This window comes from Manduca sexta, chromosome 18, assembly GCF_014839805.1.
Source record: "Manduca sexta isolate Smith_Timp_Sample1 chromosome 18, JHU_Msex_v1.0, whole genome shotgun sequence".
Lineage (NCBI taxonomy): Eukaryota > Metazoa > Arthropoda > Insecta > Lepidoptera > Sphingidae > Manduca > Manduca sexta.
Window position 1 is genome coordinate 15228857 of NC_051132.1, and position 18825 is coordinate 15247681.

General features: G+C 35.0%; 1 protein-coding gene across 1 annotated transcript; it reads right to left on the reverse strand.

Moving 5' to 3' along the window:
* Positions 1–17814: 17814 nt before the first annotated feature.
* LOC115440289 (histone H2B) lies at positions 17815–18570 on the reverse strand. Its single transcript, XM_030164529.2, has one exon. It carries the CDS (start codon positions 18434–18436, stop codon positions 18062–18064), a length of 375 nt encoding a protein of 124 aa, XP_030020389.1. The 5' UTR covers positions 18437–18570; the 3' UTR covers positions 17815–18061.
* Positions 18571–18825: the final 255 nt, after the last annotated feature.

The following is an 18825-nucleotide window of genomic DNA, read 5'->3' on the forward strand; positions in this document are numbered from 1 at the left end:
TTATATATGCTATTAAAATTCTGTAGAAATCCGTTCGTTAGTTATTGAGTTTATCGTATTCAAACAGACCTGGCAAGGGACTTTGTTTTTGCTTATGTATGGATTAAGCAAAAAGTAAGATCCAGAATAAGAAATATAATTTACACGGATTTTTATGTTTCCTATACCGACTCCTTATCGATATCTCTGGAGCGCCAGGTATTATTTTAGTGGTAAATTTGAGCGTGAAGGCGAGACGGCAAACAGAACGGCGATAGAGCACTACTACAGCGTCAACATGGACCTTGAGTACTTACTCTACTTGCAGAGCTACGTATGCGTAGAAATGACGGGTGGTTATTCTAAATTTGGCAATTCATTGAAACTTGTATTGCATGCTTATTATAAGGAATTATTTTAGGTAACATATATTCACTCCGACCACATGAAAAAGATTTTCCAGGTTAATGTTCCTCTTTTTAAATATATTATTTGAATATTATTTATTTTATGTAATTTATTTTCCGAAGGAATGACATTTTTAACTGTAACAAAGTTTTGAAAAGCAGTTATTAAAATTGATTATTGCAAAAACAGTCTTTGTCTTGCTGGTGGGAGGATATATTTTATATCCGCCTGGATAGCGACCACGGTACACAAGATGTTAAAACCCACCATAGTGGCCCATGTAAGTGCGTCACTTTCCGGGTCCTGCCTGTGTAGTATATAGTATATCCAGTTCCAACAGGCCGGCATAATTGTGTTGATTATCGAGGGGTAATCATCTCTCGTCAGTTGACATTCTGTTGGACTTACCATCAGGATACTTGGATCACTTTGCCACGCCTGTATAAAAAATACTTCAGAGACTTTACTTAAAAATAAATTTAGACTCTTAATACAAGAATTTCCATTCAAATCCTATGCCTATATCTGCTATATTGTATCTTTGGTTACCAACGACTGTTAAACTAAAATAAGCCTTTTCATCTTTTAATTATCCTTCACTTTTGTTTCTTTACTTTTAAAAATCAAAAATATGTTACGCGCCGCTTTCCTAGCCGATGACATCGGGCGTTTCCGGAAGTATTCGGCTGCGCGGGCAGGCTGGCAGAGGAGAAGATTCGTCACGCGGCGACTAATCTACTATTCTCTCTGGTTGGACGTCGTCAAAAAAATTCTAAAAATTGTATTCTGTAATTATTTTTGCTAATATGATGTTTGTTGTAAAAAGAGCGTTTAACAAATGTGTGTTTTTTAATACTGTGGCATGTCTAATATCTTCATTGGTCGTGGTGGGAGCTAAGTGTATAAATACGTAAATGTATTTATCTAGCCGGTACTCACATTTTCACTGCTTCGGTGGTCTCACAAAGCGTCTGTTGACACGTTTTCGGACACCAATGTTCTGACGTGTCCGGGATGGCCCTGAATATTAGTCAGATTATATCTGCTTACAATGCGAAAGATTCTAAATGTTTTATTTGTTAGAAATTTCTAAACAGATTTGGATGAAATTTGGTATACAGACAGACTATGCCTGCGATTAACATATTATAAGCCACCTTTATACGCACCAGTTTACTGTTGGACGATACCGAGAAGAAGGTTTTAAAGGAGGTTTTTATGATCATTAATTTTATTAATGTCGATGAGTTGATAGATCATTGAAATAAAACTAGGTTTCAGTTTTCAATATGATAAATTTTACAATTATAAAAAATATAATTCTAAAATGTAGGTAGATTGTAACTTTGACTTTTCGGTCGATCAACACAAACATGAATGCAGTCTTCGAAACGCCGGAAGAAAATTATAATATAAGAATCCGCGAAAAATACGAAACCTTCCTCTTTTTATTGAGTATTTAACATTTGTGTAAACATGAGAAATCATTATTAGAGGGAGCCTTTTCTGTTGCGTATTGAGAACGGCTTCCAAGGGCTTCGATAACAGTATTTCCCCATAATGTATATTTGATAGGATATTAGTGAAATATTTAAATCTTGTATCGACATTAATTTTTCTTCACATATATATTTTAGTTGTAAAAAATATATTGGCAGTAATTTAAAAAGGTCAATATGGAAGCCATCTCATGGTGTATCCTTCTGTGTTATAATAGTCAATAATTATATTCCACGTAACCTTGAAACTTTAAGGTTTGATTGTAGGGTAAGGGAAGTATCTTATAATCAAATATATTTGTGGATACATTATAATAAGTATATTATATTGGATTCATTGAATACTAAATAGACTATCTCAGTGACGTAGTGTATTATGATACGTCTGCAATGCTGAGGTCTTGGGTTCCATCCCTAGGTGAGGCAGTGATTTTGGATTTTTCTACTCAGGGTCAGCCCGGAATCCGGAATCTGCCCGATAGGATACGCTCGCCCTTATCACATCACGGAATACGTGTGGCGAAAACTGGGTGCACCAATTGCGTCTCTGCTTACTCCTTTGCGGATAAAAGGCGTGTGTGAAGAGCCATTAATTAATAATACAAGTTTAAAATGTGATACCGCCAATCGTCAACACGAGTGTGTCCTTCAGTCTAGAATGATGCCTGTCTTGTTTGTAATATGGAGTTCGCGTGTCCTCATCATCATGACAAAGTACTCTAAAATTTATTTTAAAAATGTTTACCGTGATACGCAGCCGCTTTGATTCATCAGTTTACATTATCTGCGAAGTCTTGCCAATGGCAGATGTGGTTGAGCTCTGCAAGTTTCTTTAAAAAAATTGACTTATTGACATGTGCTACGGCTGAGTGGTCGAGTTTGATTCCAGAACGGGAATTTCATATGTTATGCTCAGTACAGTAAAAGTAATTTTAATGTTACGAGCTCTTATTCTCTTATTACTATTCATAATTTCAGCCGGGAATCGTCCACTGCTGGACATAGGCCTCCCCCATTGAGCGCCACAGGGACCGGTTCTGGGTCGCCCTCATCCATCGGACTCCGGCGACCCTCAACAGTTTGTCAGTCCGTCTCGTAGAGGGCCTGCCTACGCTGTCTCCCGGTTCGTGATCGCCACTCCAGAACTTTTTCGCCCCAACGGACATCAGTTACCTTATTAAAATAAATAAATAGGCTGCAACCTAACTAAAGCAATATAAAAAATATATATGATTGTGTTAAAACATCTAAAATGTTTTAAATACACTTTTATTGTACAGTATTAAAGATTATACTTGCGTAACAATTTCTTTGAAACTGTCGATGTTCCTCAACCTCTCGTATCATCTACCCTCAAGTTGCCAGTTATGTTCTATTAAAATATCAATTGTCATAGGTGAACGAGCACAAATAATTGTTATTCCAATATAATGTTTTTTAGAAATAATATCAATTATAATAAATAAATTAGCATAAATATAAATTAGATAATTATTAAGAAACCTTAAATAATCTGTAAGAGAAACATTGTGATGTCATAAATCTATTATATATGAATGAAATATCAATATATTGGTGGGTTAATTTTAAATTTTAAGTAGAAAGCATTTGAAATTCCCAAGTGTCATGAAGTGCGTGCCAAAGGCGATATCTTACAGTTCCAGGAAAGGCAGGATAACCCCAGTACAGGTAAACGTTTCAGTTGTAATCGATATGCCGGCTTACGGCCGTATTGGTAACGCGACATGCAAAACCGTGTCATTGTCCTTTGGACGTGATGTAGATATCCTATAATTAAGCCAAGTGTTAACAGTATAATTACTTTTTTGTGAACACTTAGTTTACTCTAGATAAAAAAAAAATGTTTAAAAGAGTTTGGTTTTTAAAAGAAGATAGTTCTAAATTCGAATAGATTTCTTTTTAGTTTGTGACCTCAAAACTCGAGTCATTTATTAACCGATTTGGAATTATATTTATTTGAAAGAATATAAGTACCTCCAGATTGGTCTCAAAGTATTTTAATAGTTACCTTTTTGACATCTCTGAAGATTAAGGTGATAACCTATGTAGACATGTATGTATGCGTATGTTTCTGTATACATACTTAAGTTTTCCGAAAAGAGGTCGCTATAAGGCAATGAAAAATTATATCCTCCATGGCGTAGTAAGCGATAAACCGACTGTGAATAGAAAGGTCGCGGATTGAATTCCGGTACTAAGCCAATATTTGTACCATCAGAAGAAAAGTATATGTTTATATTGCTATGGTGAGCCTTGTAGGTCCGACCCACAGACCGAAGATTCTAAATCTATGCTCTGAACAACTACGACTTATTGTATCTTCATTTTACCCAATTGAGATGGGGGGAGGGGGGCATATGAAGGGTTCTATTATAAAAAATCTGTACCCTATACCTATAGATATTTTCTGCGAGCCTTTTTTGTTTTTAAATAATTTTACGCAAAGTACCCGACATGCTTTAGTTTTTAGCCTACCTGACGTATTCCGCATCTGACACCACTTCTCACCAGACTTAGAGGGTGAAGGAATAGAGTGTTCACATGTGTATTGTGCATACGCTTGTGCACTACAATATATCCTGCGTACCTAGCTGATTTATGTTGAAATAAGCGGCCAGGGTCGAAATCCGGTTATAATGGACCTCATCAGACTTTGAAACCTTGTTTTATTAGGGAATACTGACCAAATTTCCCTACCCTACATACCAAGCAGTCCCAGAGCACCAACAAATTCTACGTCTAACGGATGGCGTGATTTCTAAATGTGTAACTTAGCACTAATGATAGTAGTAATGAAGTGCCGTAGGGCTTCCCGCCGATTGGGGACCGTAAACGCCTGTCAAAACACACCCATACAACGTAACATGATAACATGGATGGTGTACAGGGTGCTCCAGTTTTTGTTTCTTGTCGCCTATTAGTGATGTTAAGGTAGGCGAGTCTACAAGGTGTAGAGAACAGTTCGCTCAGTCACAACGGGTTTGCAGTTTGTCACGAGTGGTAGAGCCATTTTTATTCGGAACTAGAGGGTAGCTAGACACAAAGAGCAGGTGTTGGGATTAGCAGAAGGTAGGCTTCACATAGCCGTTCACGTCGAGGGCGTCCTTCGGTGCGCGGGGGCTTCTTAAACTCCTCTGCAGAAGGACACAGCCCGCACGACGCGGCACCATGCAGTGTTGTGGATGAAAACTTAGATATTTCTGTCGGAGGAAGCCCGCAGCCGTCCCTAATGCGGCGAAGATGGCCACCGCGGACTTTTAGTTCGTATGCTGTGCGTAAGGTGTATATAGCGTTAGGACTCGGCCCGACGGCCGCCCAACGTTTAGCATCTCTCCAGGCGGTTCAATGTCGGGTTTCAAGGCAGAGTGAGCCCAACATAACCGCGCAGTCGCCACAAACGATGGTTGGACGGTGAAACCAAAAAAAGGTGTAAGACTAACTTCAAACCGGCCGAGATATAGCGGTTGTACTGTACCGATGTAATATTTAGTTCGGCCAGCATCGTGCTATCGCTCGATTTCAGACGAAGACATTGTAGCAAGTATAATTACTAGAAATATGACATTTAACAGTAAATGTCTAAGGCGACGCAGTGCTTTGTAAATCAAAATTCAGATGACCTTGCTATATGTGGTCTTATCTGTTATCAGGAGACCAGCTTGCTCGTCTGGTACTTTTAAAAATATGTCTTTATTCAATGCTATACTCTTTTCGATTAACAAATTTAACTCACTACAGAGTCACTACCACGTTACATTAAAAAGGCTGGCAATAAAAATTGCAAGATTAATTTAAAACTGCGCAGCAAATAGTAACAAATAGTGTAATATTTAAGCAGCACCCTGTGCCTACCGTGTGGATATACCACGTATCCTGTCGGTCGTGGCCGAGACGACGCGGCGACGATACTGTGGAGACGGCTTTACAATTAACCATTAGTCATAAATATGGCGATCGGCATGCCCCCTATCATGGGAAGGAAAATACTTGGTGAAAACTGGGTGCCCTGGTTGCGTCGTGCATACCCCTTCGGATCCCCGAAGGGGATAAATGCGTGATGTGTTTGTTTTGTTTATAAAGAAATATATAATGAAGCTGAAAATATAAGTTTATGATTATATTCGATATCAGTTTTATATTTTATAAAATGATATGATATATGGTGTATGTAGAGGATTACGGGCGAAGTCAAAATCGAAAATTCTTATTTTTTTGTGTTCAGACTTTTTAATAGATATATTGCGTTACGACTGCCTACAAACCCAAGATTTGGGATACCTTTTTACGAATCGAATAGGTCACGTAAATTACTATCGTCTAACTTAGAGATTAAACCCTGGATATGACAAAATAACAGACATTGTATGTAATAGAAAATTCTATGAACCATCACAATCTATACAAATATAGCAGTGCACTACGATGCACTAATCTCCTTGAGAAATAAAATGTGGAATGTGTCCAATAAATATGGAATAGTTTGCTAGCATACGTGTTCCCTCCTTCCTATAACTTGGGGTCCTTTAAGCAGAGCGTGAAGAAGTAATTATGCAGTCCGGTATAGCTGTACCATTACAGTACTTACACACTACTGTTTAACGCCAGATGTAGAGAGTATCTCCACATAAAGTTACCTAAACGAACAGGCTAACGGGAAATCAATTAATGATAACTATAAGTGGTAAAAGGTGAAAATTTTCAAAAGGTAGCCCTAAGAAAAAGAACCTTAGTTAACACATCGCGGCCAATTTAATAGAAAACGAAGACTAAACGTCAATAAAAATAAAAGGGAAGCCGGTAGGAATCGGATTGTATGTACACTTTCGTCACTCATAAATATTTTCGAGTTGTTCTCCACACAATGTTAGCTCACACATTGCGTGTCTACGTAGTTATGGCTTCTTAACTTAGAGCTAATATCTGAGTAAAACGAGGCGACACCGGCCCTCTATCAAGCGGAGAAAAAACTCCACGCAAAAAATATTGAACGGCAGTTAGCTATCTATTATATACCTCTTATATGTAGAAGTTAATTCGAAAGACTCCAATCAATAATCGAATCATTAAAATATAAAAGTGGGATCGACATTTTTTATTGTGCATTTTGTTCTAATTTGTTTTGGAAAATAAATTGCGTGTAAAACAATAATAGAATTGTTTTATTTCATTTCTGTATAAATCGAGTTTTCTTATTACGTTTGACGTGAAATTATTTTGAATGTTGCTAATAAATAACATGACTTATGTTTATGCGGAAATATTTAAATTAATTACTTTACGGATATTAAAAATAAAACAGCGTAGCATAGTTAGGAGTGGAACGGATTGCTGAGACGAATGTCCGCCGGTTCAAAACTCATAGGCACGCACTTCTGGCTTTGCTATAGTTATGTGTGTATTTTTTTTATTATCGCTTGCTTTTACGGTGAAGGAAAAATTGTGAGGAATCCTCCATACCTGAGAAATTCTCTAAAAATTTTGAGGGTATGTGAGGATTCACTATAGGCCAGCTTAGTAGACTAAGGCCTAATCCCTCTCAATAGTAGTGGAGGCCCTTGCCCAGCTGTGGGATAGTTTTATTATATTTATATTTTCGCGTATTTAATTTAATTTTTATGATCCTCCGAAGTCTGCAGCGTACATGGTCACTAATAGAGATGTTGGTAGTCCGAAAAGTTAATGTTACAATATCTACCTTAATTTTAAAATTTTACTAAAAACATTTATAAGCTCACAAAATTATTTTATTTTAAAGAAAAATAATACAACAAAATTAAAAATATAAAATACTTATAATCTGTACTAATATTATATCCCAAAGTTTGGATGTTTGTTACTCAATGACGCCAGAACGGACGGATCAGGATAAAAATTGGCACAAAGATAGATTATAGTCTGAAATAGTACATAGGCTACATTTTATAATGGAAAACTTTTTTACAGGAATGGATCTGAGAGCAAAAGTTAGTACATACGGCTGTATTCCCAAATCTAGGAAGATCTGTCGCCGCAATGTCTGAAAGAACATTGACCTGATCTATTCCGGGCCTAATTTTCGATATATATGGGTTATTGCTGTTAGTGGATACAATCCGCTCATGTGTGAAGCGGGTCTATATTTTATCCTCAAAACTACGTAGCCAAAAGTAATAAAAAAGTTTTTTTAAGACACCACAAAGAGGATTTATGTTATCTAGGTTACCTTTTTGTGCTAAAAATAGAATAAATAATAATGACAGCAAAATTAAAAAAAGCATAGAACACGGCATTCAAACGCGCTTTATTTTAAAATCACTTGACATTATAAAACCAGAGTCATTACTATAAAAAACATAATTAGTAAAAGGACAGCCATGTGCTAACCACTAATTACAAAAGTAATAAAATCCAACAGACTGAATGTCTATTCTACAATTAAATTAAAGTTTTTTATACCAAAGATATAGAGGTAAAAATGAGGACCTTGTTTAAAAAGGCGTTCTTTTTTCAAAAACAAGCACGCAACAATTTCGCACAATTAAACTCCGAGGAAAGAACTTTTAGGTTGGCAGCACTGGACGAGATTTAAAAAATAAAATTCGTTCCGAAGCGGACCCTATAGAGAACACAACAAGGGCAGTTTAAAACTTAAAACTTGTTTGTAAAATGCAAATGTTTTGGGCACGGGCTCAGAGAGGCGAAAGAAATTTGTCGAAGAACGTTTTTGCTTATCTGCGGGTCCTTTTTTATTTTCATCCACACCAACTGTTCACGCAAAAACATTTTGACATTGTTTCGGAACGATCGCACGAATTTGGCGCCAATTAATTTTTAAAAATTGCAGTGTAGTGTTGGTCAGAGGAAGGCAAACAAACTAATAAAACATTTGTGATATTAAATTCTGATTTGATAAATTAATGCCTATTTTATCTCTTAAAAATAATTGTTATAGAATTTCATACAAAATATTTCAATGGCAGAATATAATAATAAATTAATATACCTATAAATGCTTATACAAATATCACATTTAAAACTCAGTACTAAGTCAAAAATGAAGTCTTGCAATGATAGATTTATAGAATAGTAGCTTGTGACCATCTCTATGTACTTAGAGTCACACTGAGCTCCATCCTATCTAATTTTAGTTCTCCTTTACAGTTCGTTACTTAACACTACGATGCATACGTCCTAAACTATATACATAATAATACATACTACTTTTTCTGCAACAGTAGTTAACCACGTAAAAAACATCTTTGTATAACATAATTTTTTCACTGCTAAAAATACTTAAATCTTCTGCTAATGAAATGAATTTTATATGATTTATAAAACAGCAATTAAAAACATAATATTATAATTAATTTGAAGTCGAATTAAAATAATTGAACATTATCGTAAATGCCGGTATTCATATAATTGTTATTTAATTTAATCCTCTATGCTTATCTAAATTACACATACTTAGTAATTAAGACGACTTCTATAAAGCAAATTAACCTACACAGATTCCTGGGCGGCCATTTCAAGAACCAGCCGCCATTTTGTTTAGACTTGATCGTAATCGTCGTGTGATAAATTGTGAAAAAAATTCAATTGATTACACAACAGCGCGAGATATGTATCGTTTAACTTTAATTGGGCATTATTTAGTTAACCGACGAGATATTATCTTATTTGTTATGTTTATGGGCCGATTGAAATCAAAATCGGTGACTCAGGTTTTGATTTTTTCTTTTTCGATTCGATATTCTAATCTTTTATTATATCAATCAGGTATTTTCGTTCATAAACTACAGCGTCTATTGTCTAAAATATTTAGACAAACAAAACTAATTAATCGAACATAAAAAATAAAGCCGAATAATCTCTCTTCCTTAGCTAAAAAAAAAAAACTAAAGACAATCGCAATTCCAACAGCCCGCCATCTTGATATAAAAATCTATGACGCAGCATTTCTAAGCTATTAAGCTTGTAAGAATTATAGAGATTAAACGTTCATAACTGCATTGTTGAACCTTTCATTTGTTCAGTTTAAGATCTGTAGTTAACAGTAATTGATGTAACGGTACACTAAAAATAGATAACTTACGCCCGAATACTGAAACGCTACTCAACCAACCAACTTGTCTGAGGCCTACTTAAATTTAACAGGCTACTTAATTTAAATGGCATTCTCAAACGTACATTAAAAGATTTTACGGAAAACTCAGTTGAGGAGCAGTTAATTTGCTATAGATTATAAAAAGTGTGTTTTCGTTTACATAATTTTAATAAAATGATATTTATGTGTCGTTTCACGCAGCATAATTTATGAAACATAAAAAAAAATCAAATAACGTAATACGCAGTTTAATGAAAAATGATTTTTAATTATTAAATTCTCAACATTGATGTAGTAAATACATTCCAACTTATTTATACTTGCCATTTGGCAGCATGATCAGTATTGACATTAGTCACTTTAGAAAAAAAAACTTCTGTTTCTGTCAAATTTTCGTCAACAATTAAATCGTAGTGATTATATTCTCTTTGTTAACAATATTCATAATTCTTATTTCGTGTCTTACCATAGAAGTTTCTATAAATTATCAACGGAGTCTTCAAATAACAAAACCCAATAAAGGGGTAGACATTATACGTAAATAGAAAAACAAGAACTGCTGGATATAGTGAAAAAGTAAGTATTGGATTTATTTGGAAGACCATCGACTTAATTAAGAAAAAAGGGCATTGCTCGATGCGGGCTGCTTCCGACATTCAATCTGGAAATTTTTGCGGGAGGCCTTTGTTCTGCAATGGATATCATGTGGCTGATAATGTTTTTTTTTTGTTAAATAAGTAATTTTTAAAAATATATTTGTTTTATTGGCAGCTCCCGTGAGGAACAGAGGCAGTGAGCTGTGGGCGAGTAGCCGGCTGTGAAGTGAGAGGCCGTGGGTTCTCTTGTGTGATATATATAATCAATCAATCAATAATTTATTCAAGAAATAGACTTCTGCAGGCATCTATATATATATATATATATATATATATATATATATATGTACTATGTGTAGCAAAATGTCTAATGAAATTTTATATGTCTGATATATAATAATTACAATAAAGTTTCTTCTTGTTTCTCTAATAATTATTTCTTCATTCAGACATGTTCGGACTTTCAATAAAATTAATTTCCCTTAAAATTGTTACATACACACATAATAAAGCTAATCATCCTAGAAGGGGTAGGCAAAGGCACAACTAGTTCCATGATATGAGAGCAGGCACAACTAGTTCCATGATATGAGTACAATATGATGTACCATATTGTACTCATATCTATATATATGTACTATGTGTAGCAAAATGTCTGTTATGTAATGTTTATATCTCTAATATATAAGAATTACAATTAAAAATATAATAATTACAATAAAGTTTCTTCTTGCTTCTCTAATAATTATTTCTTCATTCAGACATGTTCAGACTTTCAATAAAATTTATTTCCCTTAAAACTGTTACATACACACATAATAAAGCTAATCATCCTAGAAGGGGTAGGCAGAGGCACAACTAGTTCCATGATATAAGCACAGGCATAACTAGTGCCATGATATGGGTACACCATGATGTACCGTAGGTTCCTACACATGAAAAATATCCCAGATGACCCATTGATAGGTGCCTGTGGCAAAGAAATGAAGGGCAATAAATATCTGGTATTTCTTTTTATGACCGGCTAGGCTGGATCAATATCCAGTTTAAATCAATATGATGAATGAACATTGCTGAAATGACAATTCCTGAATTAAAAAGCATAATTTAGGACAATTCCTGAATTAATGAACATAAATTCTCTTCGAAAGTGTCTAATTTCTCTCGATTTCTTCGATTGACACTATATTCTTCTTCAGACAGTGATGATAGTGAAGAAAAAGACATTTTATTAAATCGAAAGAGAATATAATAACTACTAACACAACAATAAATATTTTAGCGTAAAGATTTGAGAGTAGTCGCAAGCACTCTCAAATTAATCTCAATTAACAGCCATATAAGGCGGCCTTAAATAGCTGTCAAAATTTAAGCAGGGTTTGTGAATACCGTTTGAATCAATAAGCGGACCTTAAACCTTCGTCGCCTTAAATTTAAGGTTAGAAAATAAGTGACGTTTCAGTATACCAATTCAAAGATAACGAATGCTTAAATCCGTGAGGCCATCTTAAATATTTAAGTAGCGTTTGAGTATTCGGGCGTTAAACTATGTAGGTGTTCTATTGTGCATTGTGGGTTAATCAGACTATCTGGACGCCTTAAGGGCATTTTTGCAAAGCCTTTTGGATATAACTAATAATAGACATGAATAAACATAATATATGACTGCCTAGATTGCGTATTTTGATTGCGGTACAACTACCACGTCAAGGTTTCAAGGTTCGAATACCAATATTGTACTTTTCTATTCAGTATCGGCTTATAGTCTTCAATTTAGGCCTGATGTGACGATAGGCTCGCTCCATGTCACATCATGGGAAGGAATACATATGGCGAAAACTGGGTGCGATAAATTGCGCCTCTGCCTACCCTTTCGGGAAAAACAGAAGTGTATGTTATTATAATACTAGCGACCCGCCCCGGCTTCGCACGGGTGCAATATTTCTCTACTATTTAATAGATGTTATTATACATATAAACCTTCCTCTTTAATCACTCTATCTATTAAAAAAACCGCATCAAAATCCGTTGCGTAGTTTTAAAGATTTAAGCATACAAAGGTAGGGACAGAGAAAGCGACTTTATTTTATACTATGTAGTGATTATAGTCAAAATAAGACCCGTTGTATTACTGTCCCACAGCTGGGCCTGTTCTAGTACTAAGTTGGTTTAATTAGTTTATTACGAGTCTACGAGTCACGCCGGACTATTACGTATTAGTGAGTTAGTTAAAGCGTAATATTCCTTCTATAAATAGATATTTCATTTTTATAACACCTATAATACATCGATGCTTATGCGTTCCGTCTCCACAACGAATGCACGCCCATGCAAGGAAGGACATTTGTTGCGGCTCTAGTCACACAGTTAAGTGTATATCTCATGGTTGCTAATTGACATTGAGGTCTATGAGCGCTCGCGATCATTTCCTGGCCTACTCACCTCCTCCCATCCTAAGAGGGTTCCTTCTCCTTCCCTAGATATCCCTTCCCAACTTTCCTCCAGGTCCCTGCATTCACTAAGCCAAGGGAGTATCCCATTCGTAGATTTCTCCCGGCGCCGAATGCGGAGTCCGATACAAAAAAAAAATACATCGACGAACACAAGTTGCAAATTAATTGGTTTCTCAAGTCTGAAATATCGGCTGATACTTTAAGATCATTTAGAAATTTTAAGTAGATATCATTATCTTAAATTTTATAACCAACTTAGTACATCAACTTACTTTCAAAATGACTTAGTTAAACCACTTTATAATAAAAAGATTTTGTTATACATAATTTAAAGATTATAAAAGTTTATACATTATGTCATAAACAATCCATATCTGAATTTTGAAAATGGCCGATGATCGTAATTGATGATAAAGTAAATTACTTGTTTACTTCAAAGCTGTTTGGCGATAAGCTACCGAAATTGTGAAACATAAATCTAAATAAAACATTAACTCTTAGTATCGTAAAACACTTTTTTAAAAGTTTGAAACATTAGATTAAAAGGGAACAAATACATAGGTATTTACCTATCTACATTGATAAAGTTTTAATGAATCCTATCATCTATTTTCATTGCAGAGAACCGGCACCATTGGCGCAGTATACAGCCGTGCTAAGCTCAAAAGCGGTATCTAAAAAAAATCTAAATCTTAATATTTATGTCATCAGATAGCTTAAAGAAATACCCATCAAGTGAACCTTAACATCGGTATCTTATTTAGAACTTGTTAAAAAACTTTAAAAAGAAATTCTATCTGTTTTACATACAAAACTATAAAACTATATTTACAATACTTAGATTATCTCGAAATAAGGTTTCCCTGACATACCGATTTTGCGCTTAGCACGGCAATATAGTCCGGAATAAAGTGATCCGTGTAAGGGGTCAGCCTCAGCATTAAGGACATCGACGCAAGGTGGAGGATCGTCTATTTTAAATGTTCATTAAGATTACAATTACGGAGCAAATTCTTACATCTACACTAACAAATAAAACTCTTTATTCCTTTAAAAAATGTTGTTATTCCCGAAGGGATAGATAGAGGTGTACTTATAGCATCTACTTTTCAGCATGTCCGTTCCGTCCTATGTTATGATAGGGAGTCGCTATACAAGATACAAATTATTTAAATTCTCAAACCACCCATCTAATTATAACCTACAAAAAAAGTAACTTTCTTTTTCTAATACCTACAACCAAAAAATACAATATTTTATCTTACAACTATGAACAAAGTTCAATCCGATTCTAAGAAATAAACATTGTTTAACAGATGTGCCGCGCTGTCTGCTGTATGAAGTCGCTTCCGCTATTTATTTACGTAAAGAAAACCTGTTTACAGTTCACGTACACTCACATCATTACAATGGGTTAATTTAAACTAGATATCAAGTGGCTGCGAAAATATCAGAAAAATATTTTATAGACGACCTGTTATTTGGTTTGACAAATTCTCTTTGAGTATACTTTTTTATTTTACATCTACGGTTAGAGTAACAAAAAGAAGTATGTGTTTCATGTATGAATGAGGAAGAAGATGACCTTGTAAATCATTTTGATCCAAATATTCTACCAGCAGCATAACCTTGGCCGATATTGAAACATAAACCCACTCCCGAATCATTTTTTTTTATTACTTTAAATGACGACACGATTTTCTAATCACCTGATGGTAAGCGATACGACCGCCCATAAACAGTAGAAATACCATACAACACCTTGAATTACAAAGTATTGTTTCATATTCCACTATTCTATGCTGTAAATTTATTATCAGTAATCTTATATTGATATGTTATTGTTTATTAGTCATTTTACATGTTTAGTTTAACTGTTAATGTAAGTTAATTTATTAATAAATAACGCTTCACTACCCCTTATGACATTAGATATAAAGGTCATAATGCTAATTAAATTAGCTACATTTTCTAACCGAGAACCAAAGTGGTTATATAGACGGTAGAAATAAACAGCAGTAATACCTACCTACATAGACTATTTAATATACACTTACGTCTTAATTCCTAATAGGGGACCGGCCTATGCTTGATTTTGTCCATTATTCTATATATAATGGTTAATAATATGAAAAATAAGTACTCCTGCGAAAACTGAATAAAAATTGGTTAAAAAATGAGCGAGTAATTCATATTTAAAATATTGTAATGTGCATAAGTGGGCGCGATGTGGGGATATCGCTACATCTCTTTCTTTCGCACGCGTCGTAATTCCCGATGACGTCACATGTGGATATTTCGTCTCTTTTCTGTTTCTTGTTAATTACCCCTTCCACCGAAATTCAAAGACTTATAACTTGTTGATTTTTTACCGAAATATTTGATAAAAGTAAAGAACAAAAATGAGTCCGGTACTCTATTATTCTGATTTTTGTTTGAACCAGAGCACCTGGAAAGGCAGAGCATTTTTCCATAGTCGTAAAGCTAGCGGGAAAAAGAATGCGAGGACGAAACCTAAAACATGGGTATACCAAGTTACTAATGCGATGAAGTTCCCCATTAATGCAACACTTCATCTGGCAGAATTTCAAATCTAATGGAAAGACCGATGATTAAAGAAATTGAGAGTTACAGTTCTCAACATTAAAGGACCGACTAGATAGAGACATATTTTTGTTGGCATACATTCTCAATCAAGTACTTATTAATTTATTTTAAGGACAAACAGTGGTTAATTACATTACATCAATTAAATCTTACAAATTACTAATAATATTTTAAATGCATTACCTTTAGTTGCCACGGCTTGCATTGATATGTTGGCAAAACAATTATTAAAATATAAAATAAGTAAACGTTAACAATCTTAAAGCCATAATATAAAAGTAATATAATATAATTAAGGAACGAAAATTTAACTGTACTTAATGTTAATGCTTATATTAAATAGGAACATAATGACCTTTACCTTCTATTTTGTAAATTATAAATTAGATACATAATGCCTTCGTTCAAAGCCTTCAAAACATCTTAGTGAATTGTTGAACACGTCTATAGATTTATCTTTACTTATTATTGGCGTGCCAGATCTATATTGTCACGTGCCACCTCTAGCACGCAAGCTACATCATCCATGCTCTTATAACCAGGGATAACAAACCGACAGCACACTAACACAAAACTCAACAATTTCCGCGGATACCCTCGTTAAGGTACATCCTTAATAAACACTTAATCACAGTCCCGCGAAATAAATTATTTTGGCAAGAGACACTTCAATTATACGACTTCGGAGGACCGCGTCCACGTTCCGTCGAGGGCACTTTGTAAAATCTTAACAAATTTCGACCTATCTGTTGACGAGTTTGTTGATTCAATGCGTCTTTTTATAAGATGCTACTTTGCCAAATATACGCCTTTATTTATGTTGTGTACAAATTATTTCGATATTTTTCGTGTTAAGTATTTTTTTAATGGAATGACGAGACGAGCTTGCCGTTCGACTGATGGTAAGCGATACGACCGCCCACAAACAGAAGAAACACCATCCAACATCTTGAATTACAAAGTATTGTTTGGTATTCCATTGCGTTCGCCATCCTGAGATATGAGATGTTAAGTACTATGTCTAATAGTTGCACTAACTACAATTTCCTTCAAACCGGAACACAACAGTGACTAAACACAACTGCTTGCAGAAATAGACATTGCGGTGTTACCTACCCAGGCGGATTCTCACATATGAGAGACCTACCACCAGTAAATAAATACATTATTTTATTAGTAAATTATGTTACTGCCTTGGTGGTATGGTTGTATCGGCTGTGTAGTAAGACAATCGCTCTGAGGGCTTGACTTTGAATCCTGGATCGGGCAAAGTGATATTAAGTTTTACTGCCTAATATTTGGGCCTAAATCATGAGTATCACAAACGAAGTGTTTACATTTATATTCATATTCAATTATAATTAAGTATTTACACATCGTTTTTAATTGCCATGATTTGAGCACTTGGAGTGCAATCTAGATTAAGTATTAACCCTAGCTATAGTCATTATTACACCTTTTGTTTATATTCTGTGTGTTTTAAATAAAAAAATAGATATCAGCCTGGTACATGGAATTTGTGCCCAATATGGCGATAGGCTAGTGAGCCGTCCGATATGTGTGTTCCGTCCCAAGATGTTATAGGGAGTGCCCTATAACATCTTGGGACGGAACACACATATCAAAAAAGAGATACATTAGTTGCACTTCTGCCTACCCTTTCGGTGATAAAAAGGGTAATGTATATTACGTAATGACTACTCAATAATGTTATCAATCAATGTTGCTACTATTATTCTTATAAATTGATTTATATATGTCAACTTTGTTCGCCTAAGTGATAAATAAAGTATTTTATTTTATTTTTATCCCTTCATTTTTAATTTATTGTCAATTTCATGTCGTTATTTTTTGTAATTGGCAATTTTCAGTTGTGTTTATTAGTGCAAAGTATTTGACAACAATCAACCATCTAATCATACAGAACGAGCTGTCGTTGTAGTAAGTATTATGATTATTGTGTAGTGTACCTGATAAAGTAATTTGTTATGTCGCGTCAGTTAGATGGTACCTAAATAAAACTATGTAATAAAAATCGTTTAATTTCTGAACACAGATGTGTGGTTTCAAAAAAGAATACCTACTATAATTTTATTTGTATATTTTAAACAGTAAATGGGTGCAGACTATTTAGAAATAGTTCTTATGCAATGAAAAGACAGTAGTCAGTAGTCAAAAATCATATATTTCCCATACAATAACATACATTTTAGTACAATAACATAATTATTTATTAATTATAGACGTAATACGCATGTTCATATTAAAATAGGGTTAGTACCCTAATGTGCTGGTGCACATTGCCGGCTTATTATTTCCTACGCCGTATAAAACGTAGGCACGATGAGTCAGCGAACACTTGGACACATCGCCCTCTGTCCAACTAACAGGTACCTTTAGTACCTTTCTACCTTACTTAGAGCTGGTGTACTTTGTAACCGCTTTGGTCCCCTCACTAACAGCATGCTTGGCCAGCTCACCAGGTAGAAGGAGTCTTACTGCCGTCTGCACCTCCCTGGACGTGATGGTAGACCGCTTGTTGTACTGCGACAGACGAGATGCTTCCGCCGCGATGCGTTCGAAAATGTCGTTCACGAATGAATTCATTATTGACATCGCTTTACTTGAAATGCCGGTATCTGGGTGGACTTGCTTCAGCACTTTGTAGATGTAGATAGCGTAGCTCTCCTTCCTTTTATTCCTTCTCTTTTTCTTGTCCGTTTTCGATATGTTCTTTTGTGCCTTGCCGGACTTTTTTAGCGCTTTGCCGGTCATCTTGGGTGGCATTTTCTTCAAATTTTATGTTTGAATTATTGAAGAATTGAACTTGTTGCTGAAGAGAGCTGTGGTTCTTGCTTTAAACTTCCTGACTGGATATAATTAGATTCGATAAACGTTGTAGTTTTAGTAGAATAACATTTTCCGCACTTGGCTACATCACGTATTGCGCTCTGTGCTATCACCGGGTGCGCGACGCTGAGGCTGTCGGACAGCCAATCAGAAGCGAGTACGGCGCGCGCGGGCTGCGCGTCAGGTGTTACAGAGGATGGGTAAGGGGTGAGGGAAGGGGTTGTGGGAATTGCCGCGGCGTGTGTTGAGGGGATCTGTGACGCATGATTATTATTATCAAGTTATTTAAAAAAATACGTTAGTACATAATTTTATATGTGTGGAGA

Bases quoted from the DNA above. Each gene is read 5' to 3' on its own strand.
- LOC115440289 (XM_030164529.2), bottom strand. From the start codon at position 18,436: ATGCCACCCAAGATGACCGGCAAAGCGCTAAAAAAGTCCGGCAAGGCA.